This window comes from Tinamus guttatus, unplaced genomic scaffold (genome assembly GCF_059628265.1).
Source record: "Tinamus guttatus ecotype Peru unplaced genomic scaffold, ASM5962826v1 Tinamus_guttatus_pri_ptg000119l, whole genome shotgun sequence".
In the NCBI taxonomy this organism is placed as follows: domain Eukaryota; kingdom Metazoa; phylum Chordata; class Aves; order Tinamiformes; family Tinamidae; genus Tinamus; species Tinamus guttatus.
Genome location: NW_028288653.1, coordinates 1,057,486 through 1,073,422, shown reverse-complemented (window position 1 = coordinate 1,073,422; position 15,937 = coordinate 1,057,486). Strand labels below are relative to the sequence as shown.

At 41.8% G+C, this 15,937-nt stretch overlaps 1 protein-coding gene across 1 annotated transcript; it reads right to left on the bottom strand.

Moving 5' to 3' along the window:
* Positions 1-912: 912 nt before the first annotated feature.
* MLH1 (mutL homolog 1) lies at positions 913-15,561 on the bottom strand. Its single transcript, XM_010223799.2, has 19 exons — positions 15,416-15,561; positions 15,044-15,134; positions 14,803-14,901; positions 13,205-13,278; positions 12,065-12,137; positions 11,792-11,883; positions 10,580-10,622; positions 9,912-10,000; positions 8,752-8,864; positions 8,095-8,188; positions 7,091-7,244; positions 6,012-6,370; positions 5,188-5,336; positions 3,886-3,994; positions 3,476-3,539; positions 2,844-3,008; positions 2,253-2,345; positions 1,776-1,889; positions 913-1,243 (listed from the first exon to the last, which is right to left on the bottom strand). The coding sequence occupies exons 1-19, from the start codon at positions 15,529-15,531 to the stop codon at positions 1,076-1,078; spliced, it is 2,259 nt and encodes a 752-aa protein (XP_010222101.2). The 5' UTR covers positions 15,532-15,561; the 3' UTR covers positions 913-1,075.
* Between the last annotated feature and the right edge of the window lie 376 nt (positions 15,562-15,937).

Sequence of the window (15,937 nt, the reverse complement as noted above, 5' to 3'; positions counted from 1 at the left end):
ATGGGGAGACTCATTTTTCGGCGTCTAGGGCCTAGTGTCAGTGTCTTAAAAGGACAGACTTAGGTTGGTGGTAACATAGATGGTTTCTTGTTCTGTTCAGCTCTGCATGTTCTCTTTGGGGGCTTATTCCAAAGAAACCATAAGGGCCTGAAGTCAGTGGTTTTTAAGTTGTGTACCCTGAGGATAGGGGATGCTCATGTGTACAAAGCTTCTGCTAATATCTCTTTCTGTATGACTTACAGGGTGTGTGAAACATGTCTGCTTCTGGTTGACTTCCTCTTAACCAGCCCCTTGAGGCTGGAACATGCTTCTGAAGGAGAGGATTTTTCTCTGGGATCCTCCTTGTGAGAACAGTTGTGATATTCTAGGACTCTTGTATGGCCTTGTAGGAAAGGTTAGGGCACAAGTTAAAGCTCCAGCACTTTTCCTTCCTGGCAAGACCACTCTTTCCCTCTGATCCTGGAGCCAGCAATTAGTTTCCATCTGCAACTGCTCCTCGAAATGCAGTATCTTGTGGTTGCAGAGGCACTTGTTACCTGTCCTATGTGTCTTGTCTTTATTTTTGGAATCCTTGGCTGAAATGCAGGGCAGGGGCTCTGAAATAACACACTTACGGACTCTGTAATAGAAAATTATTTAAGTGCCTTGCATAACCATTTGTATAATGTCACATAGGCACTGCAGATACTGTCATACAACAGCCCTTCTTAAACAAGTACAGGTAAGTAACCCACAATGTTGCTTTCAAAGGGCAAGCTGAGTTAAAGCAATATAATTTCAATTAAGTTAAAGCTCTATCTCTCTTAGCCAAATTCATTTCCTAGAAGGGCAGCTTCACATTTAGATTGAACATAAAGATTTTATTTTTCAGCTTAATTTCAGCTGGGCTTAGACATAGTTAAAATAAAAAAATATTCTTCAGTAGAAGGAAGAAAATAACATTTGCCTGCTATCATGTTAGTCTGATATTAAATCCTTTTTTTGCCAGTAGAGATTCCAGTTTTGTCCTTTATTAAATAAATAGAATACAAAATGAATGCTTTTTACATATGCACAAGTCCGTCTAGCTACTTGCTCAACATCTCTCAAAAACTTTATACAGGTCAGGCAGGTTAGCGAGCTGCAGGATGTTGCCATCTTCTGCAAGGTGCTTAGGAGGCAGCAGATGAGTCCTGGAAGCCTTGAAAATTATGTGTTCCACTGCCCACTTCCAGCCCGTTGAGCCGGAGTCAGAATCTTCAGCCTGAAATACGGGGGGGGAAAAAAGGTAAAACTCATTCCCTCGCACTAAAGGTGAGCAGCTTTTCAACTTGAGTAATAAAGAACTTACAGCGAGTATACAAGTTCTTCTAGTATTACAGAAAAGGTTTGTTTTATACAATCAGATTACTAAGTTCTGGATACTCTTTTTAGTGGTATCACAGGCAGAATTAGTTAACTTGACTGAATGGTTAGTTGGTTAGCCAGGTACTTGCCCTAACCAGATTGTGTCTTAAAAGTATACTTGCATCTTTATTCTACAGAAACGTATCCCAGGTTTATTTATTCCTCAGCAGGTTAAAAACACCCTGGCCTCTAAGAAGCCTCAAGCTAGTGCAGAGGTGCATATGCTACAATACACAATGCTACAGTTCTTCAGATCAGCTAAGCCATGTATTCTTTCAGACTCCTGCTGAACTGCTACTTGATTCGTTTCCCTGAAAGTACAACTGGAACTGGAGGTCAACAGTTCAAGTTATTTATGTGTTCATATAACAAGTTACATATTCTCATACCTGAGAGCTTGTCAGGTTGGTGTCATCTATTATGTACTGCTTTCTAATGGAGTAGAACATGGATAATTCTTTACTTAAGCTTTCAAAACACTCCTTTTCTTCATCCCAGTTTACCTGTTACAATCAAGAAAAGCTACTTAAAATCTGAGCAGCAGTTAAGATACAAACTTCTAATATGAAAAAACTGTAAGTAGTTGGATCATTTTGATGCAGATAATGGAACAGAAATAAGATGGATAGAATTGAAGGCTTTCAAATAAAAGTGAGTATCTGTTCTCATTAGGTTAGCACTCATGATGTTATGGTCAAAAGTATAACTATTAAGTAACCACAGCAAAAGCTTAAGTATATTAACAGGCTGTTTAAACCCATTCCAGCCTTCCATGCACAACTTTAGAAGCTAATTAAAATTACAAATGCCTTCTTCATTTAAGAAAGAAGTGAACAAACACACTCCTTTTTATTAAGGAAACATACCTCTGTGGCCAGGCGAAGGATAAACATGGGCAGCCCTTCCAGAGGGGGGACATAGTTGTCTAGCAGCAGCGGTAATCCCATAAGGTTTCCTTCCTGTAATGCAATACTGCTGCGTCCATAAAAAAGGAAAAGTGCTCTTTGTTCTTACAGTAGATGCATCAAAACTTGTCTATTATAGACCAGATATTTGTCCTTTCATTGAAACTTAGTGCGCCTTAACAACATCTGAGTTGCATCTTTGTACAGTCTGATTCTGGGCAGGTAGCATGGGGAGAATTTTGGGGAGGTTTCTCTTTGGTTTGTGGTTTGTTATTTATAAACTGAGAAGGCCTGAATTTAGACCATCCAGGTCAAAGAGACCTGATTTCAGGGTTCCTCTCCATCTCAAGGCGCTAAACACAACTCCCCCTTCCTAGGAAAACATTTCAGACACATGAGGTTGAGGGAAATAGCACACTTGTTGAGGGTGTTCTGCATTGTATAAAATAAGGGGTGTATTAAGTTCTTACTGATATTCTTCACCTGCCCAGCATTTCTGAAGCAAGCAAACTACTACAGTTACCTCATCAATATCTAGCATAGTTTAGTCACCTCATCAATTTCAAGAGAGAAATAATCTTTCAGCATTTCAGTCTTCTTCTTCAGAAATTCAACAATGTACTCGGCGAGCCCTTCCTTGGGGCCATCTTCTTCTGTCCAGCCACTCTCAGGGTCCTCTAAAGCAAGCAGGGCAAGCTCAAATAAAGGAGCTGGCTCCTAAAAGCAGAGGAGGCAAAACTGTGGTTAATAATCACAAACCTCCTCCCATTCTTTAAAATGCATTTGTTCCTTCAACTATAATCTAATTGGCTCTGGTCCACAAGTGAGCAGTTCCGTGTATCCTATCCATCTAAAAACAGGCAAAAATACTAATTTTTTACTGACAGGATTCTGCAGCATCCAAGATTCTGTAACGTGCTTGATAGTTACAAGATAAGGAGTAGCACTTTACAGTCTACTTCTGATAAAGAGAGCTTATGTATTAATTATTTGTCCCAGTACAGTACCAGATAACAAAACTCAGTCAGTAGCCAAAAGTGAGATTAACAAGGGGCCAGTATCACAGCTCCCAGCAGTAGCTACAAAATTGCTAACAGCACTAACAGCATTTGCTCCATTATCAAGCTTCCTTTTGACCAAAAAAAAAAAAAAAAAACTGAGAAAAAGATAGGCTTGATACTCACAGACAGCCTTAAGATGCCAAAGTTTGCAAAGTCATAAATAAGTATCTGGTAGAAGAGTTCTTGGCTAAATTGAAGTACAAGAGTGAGTTAGTTACATGGGCATGACCACTGCAAGATCTATATGTAAAGAGGGAAAAGTAAAGGTCATCTTGGGAACATCAGAAAGGTCTCTTCAGGTTAACAAAGATCTTATTTTAACTAAACAGTTTAAGATTTACACACTCACCCTAAAATTGTAGCTACACGTATGCTTTCTGAGCTGATTGCTTAATTCTTAGCCTCATGAATTTTGTACAGGTGACAAGAAAGCGTTAGTAGTTTTTCTCTCATTTCTTTCTCCCTCCTAATTAGTGTGGTCACGAGCAGCTATTTCAACAGTGACAAGTCAGATAGATAGATAGCTTCTTTACCTGAGTTTGGTTGTATTGAGAAGATACAGTTTTGTCTGGTACTGTGCCAGAGCCCACTGAGGACTGACACAGCCAACAAAGGAGTGATCGTGTAGCATCTCCTGAAGACCTGAGGGGGAAAAAAAAAAAAATCATATATCCCTAATTCCATCAACCCTGGCCGGACAGATTTGCTTGCCTGGGTTGTAATGGGTCTTTTCAAGATGAAGGTCCCGAACTTCCATTCAGGCCTGTACTATGGGCCTGTACTAGCCCCTACCAATATATGTTTTGAAGTCTTAATCAGTTGTGTGCATACGCATATAGTCGTATATATTAAAGCATAAATGAGAAAGATTATACAATAGTTAAGCTACAAAGGAAAATTTATTTAAAAATTTCTGTATTGGACTTGAAGAGCATGACTTTCTAGAGCAGTTGCTGGTGAGAGATTAGTAAGAGAATAAAGACATATTTTAACACAAGGTTGCAGATGTAGAATAACCTTTCACCAAAATACAACAGACTACATTTCCAAAATGTGGCAGATAGATAGGGTCCAAATTCTTTTGAGAATTTGAGAAGTGAGATTCCACAGTTGCAGCCTGTTTTAGCCACTCCTCAAAGGACATAACTATTTACAGTCTTTCTTAAAACAGCATGTACAAAACATTGAGCTGACCAAATTGCAGTGTTGCCTTTTCCAAAGAAATAACATACAGTTAAAGTGCATTTCTTTCTTATAGAAGTAACTTGTATGTATTTCTCATACATGTAAAGACAAGACAAAGCCAGCTGCACAAATTCTACAAATCCTACTTTTTTGTGCTGCTTTTATAGCATGGGTAAATGTCTGATTTCAGTATTTAAACAGCAGTAGTCAGATAAGGAATACAAATACAGAATTACCAGCCTACTGTGAGATATTATCAGGAGCACATGCTTTCTAAAGATCAATATTTTTAGTGTTTGATTCGGTTGTAGGTTACTTATTAGAGAGCCATTTTAACTGTGGAGGATCCCTCATTGTAGCTAGCATAAAATCAAAATAAATTCAAGGAAAAGAAAAGGAAGTATATAAAACATCTGTTTACAAACATGGAATCCTGACCAGGCCAGTGTAGCTCATACCACTTAGTAGCTGCCTGGGCAGTTTGCCCCTTGATATTTAACAAACATTTCTGTTAGAAGCTCACTTGCAGCAGTGGACTAATGTGACCACCTTCTTAATGTGTTTTTTTTTTTTTCTCCTTTCTCAGCAGTCCAAACAAACATTTGCTTGGCACAGCATCAGTAATCCTGGGGAGCAAGATAATTGCTTACCTGCATGTGCCTGGTTACTAATTTCCTCCTGGAGAGTCAATACACTGGTCAAGTTAATAATTCTCCTTCGGGGGGTGCAGGCAGCTGTCATTTCCTTTCTGTTATCATCTGTCTCCATTTCCACGTCAGTATCTTCACGTGGTCTCTTTCTGCCATCGGGAAAGGAAAATGAAACATCTCCTCTTATCACACTCACACTCAGCTCAGGGCATGGTCAATTCACAGTAATGATGGAAATGCAGAAGGCTTCCCCAAGCTTCTCCAAAGGGAAAACTGTTCTGTTGCACTTCCTAGGCACAATTTGTCAGAGCATAATAATTCATATGGGAATTTAAGTCTTTTTTTAACATTGATTACATCTGATGCATCTATTGCTTAAGCATCAAGCCAATCAGGCTCCAAACAGCACATCACATCACAAAATTCTGTTATTTCTTAGGGACTGCAATACTAGGAAAGAAAAGAAATACAAACCAGGTTCTCTCAAATCACTTTGGCTTCTCAGAATAATTCACTTCAAAGCTACAAAAAAAGTTACAGTGCTTATATCTTTATTAGGGTATTTTCTGAAAAAATCAATGATATATTTTCTATTCCCTCCAAAACGGGGAACCTCTGAACACATACAGCGTAATAAGAGTTCTCTAAGCTAAAGTTAACATCACTACTTAGTTTCTGGCCTTCCAAACTGCACAGAATCTCCCATTCCAGCTACAGAACTTACCACAAGTTGCCTAGCACATGGTTCACAACTTCAGTTTCTTGGGTGGCACTGCCCAGAAACGAGTAGGTAACACTTCCCATTCAGCAAAGAGGAGACTTACCGAGGCGGCACCGCTTCAGGAGACCCGCCTGGGCTCTTGCTCCGACCCCCTGCCGGCCCCGGGCTCCTCTGAGCAGCGGCGACTTCAGCTTCAGCACTGACATCTTCCATCTCCGCATCCCGGGGCCCAGCTGCGCTCTCCAGGAGCCCTGCTCCTGCCCCGGCTCTCGCCTCCGCGGGGCCTGTGCTTGGGGCCTTGCTGGCCGGCTGAAGGAAAGCATCCAGCTTTTGCTCTTTGGAGTCCGTGCGGACCATCTGGTGCGCGTAAACTTTATCACCCGCTCCTTTGGTAACTGCCGCAGAGTTTGCTGCTGATTTCACAACCTCGCTGGAAGAGCAGTCGGCCCCTGGAAGCAACGTCTTCATGAAGATACAGAAGACAGAGAGGAGCAGAGAATGAGCACAGTCCAACGCCCTGCCAGCTTCTTACACCATCTCACTGCTCGAAACATTCGCACTGCGGAGACACCGTGTCAACCGCTCACACAGGCGACCAGCTCTGTGCTCACTATCAGCACAACACAAACGTCAGCGTCTTGGCAGGTAAGGAAGTCGCTGTGAACACTGCCTCGTCTCAAAGACAAAATCTTGAGTGTCAACAAGCACAAGGAGATCTGTTTTCAAATGTTAGTAGTTGCAAGTCCCTACACTACACTACATACAGAGGTAATGGATTTTTTTCCTTGTTTTTTCTCCACTTACTAAGTCCAAGGTGTTGTCAAATATGTATATAAAAAAACCATTACCACAGTAACAGGTCTACCCCACAGAATCAGGACAGAATAAAAACAAACCAAATGTGAAGCACAGCACACTCGTAACACCAAAAAGACTGAACAGATATTTGGCAGATAGGTACATAAAATATTTTTTATTTTTAAATTTCATTCACTTTTTCTTCCAGTAAGCTTACTGCCTCATTGCCAACACTGGCATATTAAAGCAAGTTGAGTATAGAGCAGAAACTTGAAGCTACCAGCATAACACTGATAGCTACCAAATGCTGCTTAAACTGTGCTATTGAACAGAGTAAACTTGACCACTGTTAGTACACTGGTCAGTGGAAACGTGTTTTCTCACCTGGGTGAAGTACATCCTGGAAGAATTAGAGCCCAGTAACTTGCTCTCTATGTGCTGCTGCACACGCTCTAGAATACTGTCCTCGTGAAGAAAATGGACTTCGTGCTTCGTAGGATGCACGTTCACATCTACATTCTGAGGAGCTATTTCCAGGCTGCAAAACATTATAAAAGATTCATCAGATCTAGGGCCACAACTCTATGCAATTAAGCCAAAAAAGTCCTGAAAGCCGCAGTGAGATTTCCTTGCTACGTTTGTGAGTCTGTGTGAAGAATTTGATTCCAAACTCTTCAAAATCAGTTAACGTAGGTGAGCTTAAATCAAACTCTCCATTGTGTTACTACAAAAACAGTTTTGAAAAGAAACTTACTTAGAGTGTGCCTGAACTAACGAGCTCTGAGGCCCTGTCTTTTAGCATTATTGCCATGCAGGAATAGAGCTGAATGCTGCAGTGCATTCACTTTATTTATTATTAAAGTGCCAGCGCTTTATTGCTCAAAAGAACAAGACCGACCTTTTCCATACATGCATGGCAAAAGATTAATGCTCTTTTTGTTACACTAGCATACCAAAAACAGTAATAAGTAAGAACGGAGATGATGATGTTCTGCTTCTCTAGAACACAACAGAAATCCTAGAAAAGAAAAATACTGATGGAGCTTGGAATAAAAGCCCTGACTGGCCTGAAATGCTCTGCTTTATCCCCAGTACAACTATCTTCCTAACTCATAATAGCAAAGGTTGAAATTACAAATATCAAAGTTGAAATTACTAGGTGCTTACTATTTCTGAAAATCAGGCCTTCCTTTTAAAGATTTTTAATGTAATGATCTTTCTAATATGGAAAATACATACTGAATTTTCTCCTATTCAGCACTAACCTAGCTCAATGTGATGCCGAACACTCCCACCAGGGATACCAATGGCTTTTTAAACCTACCCACTCCCTCCACACGCTGCACGAGCAGTAAAAGGCAGTAAAAGGCCGCTTTCTATTACTTTACCTTAAGTACAGGAACGGGTGTGTACTTTTTGGCAAGTAGGCAGCATAGACAGTTTCAATGGCTTTCCGCAAAGCAGTCGACTCTACCAGTCGATCTGAAACAAAGAGCAAAATGCTACATGCATCAGTGAAACACACTGGCTGCATGATGTCCAACACTTTAGTTAGACCAAAATCTTCATACACCGCATCTTCAGAGGGCATCACTTGTACTCCTTTTTTACCCCCTGCAGACATCTTAATATAAATTAAGGAATACGCAACGTCAGTTTAGTGTGCTTCTAATTTTTTCTTTTTACGTTTAGAAGAGTTTTTTTCAGTGTGCTAAAACTGGAATAACCAAACTACCTTTCCATTATTTGGTACAGTCATGGCTTCCTGCAGGCACCACCAATGTTGTTGCAGCCATAAACTTGACATTCTTAAGTCTGAATTTCTTTAGGGCCAGTATCAGTATTTTAGAGTTTGAAATATAACCCACATTGCACGTAGAAATAAAAGAAATCTTATCTACCATGAACTGGAATATTTACCCCTCAGTCGTCTTCAGGGAAGTTCATATTTGGAATATTTTTTGTAGTTCTTGAGAGAAATGGATTTTGTCTGATTATTATTACGCATGCAACAGACAACTCTACAACATGCATTTTTAACTTACGGTTTATGAAGAGTAAAAATATACATTTCTTCACAGAGTAGTTTGCATTCGTTATGTAACCCTTCATTTTAAAGGCCAAGCTTGCATCTTCACAGCCCACTTCTATCAGTTCTCTAGAGTTTTACAGAAATGAAGAATTCTGCTGTTGATATAAATTTCAGTCATGCTACTGCTCACAAGGAAGAATGCACTACTATACATTGCATTTATGTTTCCCTTAAAGAAAACACTAGAATTGTTGTAGAGCTTACGCATTCTTTGTCAACCCTAAAATTTTTTCAACACATAAGAGTAATAAAACACCAATTGCTTATTTCTCCCTAAGTAAACCAGTAACACAGTAGGATTAGATTCTATAAAGTCACCCAGAATATCTTTATAATACCTGATTATATCACAGTATCCACTTCATTAGAACTGTCAGTTTAAGTCACTAACGGTGGCAAACATGGACACTCCAAAATTGTCAGCAGCCCAGGAAAGGTCACCTTGTTTTTTTGAACTGTTGTGTCCACTTGTTAAACATATATAGTGGGCTATTAAGAACTCAAAACATTTTTTTCTTCCCATGGGTACAGATCCTAGCAATAAGAGTCTTCACAGACTGCATGACATTTGTGATACATTAGCTTGGGAAATCAGATGAGACTTTGCAATCTGTGAGTATTATCATCTAGCAAAGCATTATGCCAGCTTTGAAAATTAACATAAAAAGGCTTATGGGCTACTTATTTCAAATTCAGTCTCCATATATTCCAGCTTCAATTTTCAGTTGTGTTATTTAAGTGCAAACAATTAGCTACTAAGAAGAGGTAAAATTTTCATGGTGAGGAGGAGGCCAGGAGCTTTTATCACAAGCTGGACCTGCATCTCTTTCTCAATTAGCAGATGGAAACCTACACACAGATACCTTCCTTCTGCTGCATTAAAGGGAAACTACATCACAACTCGCCCCTTTCCTTTGATTGAAGAAAAAAAAAGACAGCCACACACTCTACAAAGCAAGAGAAACCTCTCTATTATTGCAACATTTCCTCTTCCCTCTAACTCATTTTAAAGCAAATATATGTAAAGTTAGCAGAGTCTGTGTTTTTATTAAAAAGGAATAGGAAGGTTAGCAGAACACATCATGTCAAAATGAAAACTGATGGTAAACGTACCTACTAACAGCATTTCCAAAGATGGACCTGATATTATCCACTGTTGAGGCATTTGATAAGGTTCTAACATCTGACATAGTATCACCTTGCTATAAAGGGAGCAGAAATGAGTAACACAGTTCTGGCTCAAAGTCTCAGAAATACACTAACCACAACAATATGCATTTCTGACAAAAACATACAACTTTTTTTTTTTAATCTGTCTTATTATTTACCTGTTTGTGTTAAGAAAAACAACAGATGGCAAACAGCATGGAAATACAATAATTTATTGACCACTTCAGGTGCAAGGTCCGTTGGGCTAATAACCCATCTTTGCAAGTGGGGAACCTAAGCACTTCAGTAAATAAGTATCAGCAGTGCTGTAGACCACATGCTACAGACTCTTACTTAATACAATTACTAGTAACCAGACTTTCAGAAAAGGTTGAAACAGCTCTTAAAGCTAACACAAAATAAAACACTGGCAACATAGGAGACTCCAAGCTCCTTTTATCTTGTTCACTTTTAATCGATGTGCTTTCCAGTGTGGATACAAAAACACACCTCAACATTTCAGCACCTGGGAAGGGTCTATAGAACAGCCCCATTGCAAAAGATGCCATCCAGCACAGAGCGGTGCTGTCACCTTCAGAAAAATATGAGGACATTAAGAACCCTTTACATACCTTTTTAACTGAAAAGCTGATGCCTGAGTTATGGACGGCATACCTGAGACCAAGGCAAAAAGAGTGCCATGTATGAAAGAGCAACCAGTAACAGAAGCAATTTCAATTACTTTAATACAATTTATCTGAACTTATGTAGATTAATAGCTTTCAAAAAAAAAAAAAAAAAGTGAAATGGTCTATTTATAACTAAGCTGAAATTATATAAACTTCAAGGATTAGCTTAGGTTATTACTTGGAAAAAAAAACAAACCAACCAACCAACTAATCTAACCTATACAATCTAGCTAGTTTGATTGCATTTCACAAGCTTAATAAGTACAATAAAATCTCTTCAGTAAAACAGTTCTCAAGTTCTATGGAGAAGGATCTGAGAAGAGGCTGGCTCCTCCACTCCGAGCTCCCTCTCGGGAGGATCCAAGGCCCAGTTTGACAGAGCTCAGGTGCTCAACCTTGGCCCAGACTTGCAGAAAAAATGCTGGGTTGTGAGAAGGAACACAAAGTAGTAGGCAAGATAAGAAAGGTGAGCGTGCAGAAAGAGGGCAGGTTGTTGCAGCGGGGAATTCAGGAGAAACAGTTAGTAGCTCGGAATTCAGGAGAAGAAAGGCAACATTTAAAAAAAAAAAAAAAAAAAAAAAAAGTAGGTAGGCCAGTGAGTTGGTAGGCAGATGGTCAGCGAGTCTGCAGATGAGACAGTCAGGAAGCAGTGGAAGCCAACCCTTCACCTCCTGCCTGTGCCTGCCTGCTCAGTAACGACTCTTTAGGAGCTTACAGGGGCACTATGCTAATAGATACTATACCACAGTGTCTTTTTACTTCTCACTAACTTTTTGTTTACTGAAAGTGTAAAGTGTTTTTTGGTTAAGTTGTATAGATCCTGCCTAAGGCTCTTCACATGCCAAAGATGCCTGAATCAGTGAGCAAGCAAGGGAACATCACACCCTGCAGCTGACCTGATTTTGGGGGAGGGGTGAAACTGCCATTTAGACTTCGGTTTGGTGCAATTCTTGCTAATAATAGCAACAGAGCAACTACACTGTTTCTCTTCTGGATTTTCTTTATCCTATTGGATTGTTATCAAACACCATACACTGACAAACACTTTAAAAACAACCAGTCAAGAAGCCACACACATGTCAATCCCTCCCCAACCCCCAATGCTCTCCTTAGCGCTAGGAAAAAAAAAAAAAAAAGCCTCTTGTTTCAGTTTACCTGCTAACAACTTCAAGTATTTTTGCATACTCTTCACTTGGATTTTTTAAAGCTTTCCTCCTTGTATTCACATTATAAAAAAGATCTTCAACCTGCAGAGAAAAAGGTCACAAGAAACCCATCTTCTTAATAAGGACAGACAAATTTGTTCTGAGGGCATTTTTATTTATGAGGCATCCATCCTCTAAGGTGAGACTGCCACGTAACACTCACAACAAGGGTAATAGCCAGAGAGCAGCAGGGGGATACGGAAAAGCAGAAACACAAAAGTACCGTGATCTGAGTCCCTTGGTTTCCCGCACAGGGTTTTGGAGGGGCTTTAATTTTTCCATCACTGTAAGTAGCTCTAATCAGAAAACAAAAATAAGGTGTTACCAGATACCTAGATCATTGAGAGTAAAAAAGACGGAGAGAGGAAAAAAAAAGGGTGAAAAAATCCCATCATCAGCAGTTCATCACTCCTCCCAGCAAAAATTTGGGATGCTGACAATTGGTTGCTACCCCCATGCTTCTGCTTGATGAGAACTGGCATCACTGACAGGAATACCATACCCAGTATTTCTTCATTAACAGCTAGACCTGTCCAGACATGAAAATATTTTTTTCATTAGACTTAACCCTCCATTATACCAATGAGAAATTCTTCTCTGAACGTATAAAAGACATCTCCTTTTGGTCCACAACATTTTGAGCAGAGAAGATTTTTGCCCCACATAATTCTTTTAGCATGTTATATGGCATAAAGGCATAAAGGATCACTCAAACTAGCTTTTCTCCCTTTCGGAGCCTTTTTTACATCTGCCCTCACAATCAAGTTTCCCCTCAAATTCAGACAGAGCTTCCTGGGCTTCAGTTTGTGGCAGCTGCCTCTTGTCCTATTGCTGGGCACCACTGAACACAGCCTGGCCCATCCTCTTGAGCCCCTCTCCTAAGGTACTTGTCCACAGTGATGAGACCCCTCTCAGCTGTCTCTTCTCTTCACCCTACACCCCCGATCTCACCCCTGTAAGCTCTGCCATTCAGCCAGTTCTCAGTCCATCTCACAGTCCACTCATCTATCCCGCAGTTGCTGCGCTAGCTACGAGGATGGCACGGGAGACGGTGCCAAAAGCCCTGCTGAAGTGACGGCAGACAACACCCCCCTTGCTCCCCGCATCTTCCCAGCCAGTCATCCCATCAGAGCAGGCTGGCAGGTTGGTTAAGCATGATTTCCCCTTGGCGGATCCATGCTGAATGCCCAGAATCCCTTCTGGATATCCGCTGGATCCATTCTGGATCCCAGAATGGATATCCCTTGCTCTGAAGAGGCTGCCCTCTTGTCTATCATGTCTCAGGCAGAGCCGTGTTACTAAGACCACTGTAAAGAGAAATACATCTGTTTACCTAATGCTACATGACCAGCGAGCAGCATACCTGTACGCACACTTTGCATCTGCTGTCTTGGTCGTTACTGTAACGTGGGCAACGTGACTTATGCTAGCCAATGCCTAGGGAAAAACAAAGAATCTTTGTGAGTCTTGCTCAAGAAACCATTAACTTCTGAATGAGTGTTCACACTTCAAACAACAATCCTAAACTTTGATATACCACTTGCAAACAATTAATAAAAACCCTCCTAAGAAAACTGCAGGTTGGCAAAGCTTAAATGAATTTCAAAGCCTACAATACTTATTGGTTACTCAGGACCTTCTTTTGGCTTTTCCAACACTTCATCCTGTCTGACAATACCAGCAGCTGCCAATGTGAACGTAACTACAAGAGGGCTTGCAAAAATGCTACAGCGGTGCTCTTTCCTTTCTGTTGTGCTAAGGAAAGGCAGCTGGTTTTGAAGGCTCTGCTGGCTTCTTCTCAAGCCCAACCCAAGCTCTTCCTCTGTCTCTATGCAATATTACAAAGCCCGGTTACACTGCTCTTCTCAGAAACGCCAGTGTACAGACCTGCACAGCCCCGTGAGCAGAGCGTTGGCACCGGGCGCACTGACTGCAGGGACGCTCAGCAGGCAGAGGGCGAGCGGGGAGCTCCAGCAAAGCCTGATCCCTGCAGCTGGCAAGGAGGGATATGTCTGGGTACCCTAAGCATCGTGATACGTCCAGCCGTTCTGGAATGCATCTGGAGTGGATCTAAACTCACACTGCCCAAATGGAGGGGGTCACATGAATCAGATTAGCAAATTTAATTCCCCAGGGCATTCTCAGAACAAGAAGGCACAAAAGACAGATGGCAAAGCTGGCGAAGAAAATTTTTCTGGTGCCAGGATAATATCAAATCATTGGAATTTCACATATAAATGCAGTTACAAAATGAATAAACCTGAATTCAGTAATTCAGTGATTTATCTACAGACAGCACATAACTTCATGTATTTCACTAGCTTTGCTTCAGTGTTCTAAGAGAAGTAAAACACATTCTATAAATATCACAAACACAGCTTTAAAATATGTTACTTCCTCTTTCTTTCCAGGTGGCACATTGCTACAGAAAAACCTCAGGGGTAAAAGCATTAAGAAAGCAACTTCCCACCTAGGAGACGGCCGCTGGCTACCGCACTGGCATTAGTGGTAACTTTGTCAGCTACTTTTAAGGATCACCTTACAGTAGATATGTTTTAGCAGACACAGCAACTGGTTCTCTAACATAGCACAAAACTGAACCAAGCGGCCTGCTGACCACAGCGAAGCACAAGGGCTCTGCACTTGCCTTTTTATTTTTTAAAAGCTTTCTGTTTCCATGCACTGGCAGAGAATGAACTAATATCATTACCTTCAATTGCTTTTTAAAAAATGGAAGAAAAAAGGATTCTCCCAATTTCAGTCCAACAGGGAACAACACACTCTGTGTCTCACTCATCTCCTCAGTGCTCGACTTTCCTCTGTACACGAAACATCTCCCTACCCTGCCCGATGCCAAGGCAGAATCTCAGCAAACACAGCTGTCCACCAGGAATGCTGGGAATGAGACATTAGGATAACCAAGCACATGTAACAGTTTCAAAGCCTTGTCAAAGGTCTTACCTCACCCCTAAAACCATATGTAGAAATACTGGCCAAGTCTTCAAACTTTTGCAGTTTACTGGTAGTAAATCGCTCACATACAATGTCCAGATCTTCCTTCTGTGTGAAGAGGGCAAACAAGTAAAAGTTACCTTTTGCTTCCAAGTCATTTCAAGACAAGAAACGCGTATTTCTAAACTGAAAAGAAGTTTAAGCGCCAATACCAAACCTCAGCATTCAGCTGCCAAGCCAGGTTACTTACTCTGATACCACAGCCGTTGTCTTGGATCTGGATGAGCTTCAGGCCTCCCTCCTTAACTACCACCTGGATACTGCTAGACTTAGCATCCAAACTGCAAGGAGAAAGAAAAGCTTTGGAGCGCATGAAGAGCTTCAAGAGATATTAGACAAATTAGAGAGGTGATCTGAAATTCCATTTAAGGCCTGATTTTCAGTCATCTTGAAATTTCCTCTGCTTCAAGTGGGTCTCTACCCCCTCCTCCCGCCCCCCGTCCTTTTCCTTCTGACAGCACGGAACACTATACCGTTTAACCCACTAAATGCCAGGAGCAACGGCAGCAACGTTACAGCCCGCGCAGCGCGGCGCCCCGGCGGCCCCGGCCAGGCTCCTCACCAGTTCTCCAGCATCTCCTTGACGGCGTTGGCGGGCCGCTGGATGACCTCGCCGGCCGCGATGCGGTTCACCACGGCCTCGTCCAGCCGCCGGATCGCGCCGACCGCCAGCGACATGGCGGCCGCGGGGACCCCCACGGGCCGCGCGCGCCCAACGGCCGCCCGCGTCTCCCCGCCCCCCTGGCGCGGCCGCGCGCTCCGATTGGCCCACGCGAGTGCCCATCACTCGCCACTGCCCTCCGCGCGGCAAAAACACAAAGGAGGGGCCGGGGCTGCTGCTGTGATTGGCGGAGGCGGACGTGGGGCGGGGCAACTTTCCCGCCACACGCCGGGCAGATTTGTACTTAGGTTTGGAAATACATCCTGGGGTTGGGATTTTGGTGGCACAATCGTTGGAAATGGCTGGTTCTTTAGCGCGAACGGTTGCTGTGGTTGGCAGTGTCTGAGAGTTGCTTTGAAATCCCTTAGGCTCAGTATTTGCAGCAGCCCTTCTGCTCTTGGTCCTCACCTGCAGTGGGGAGCT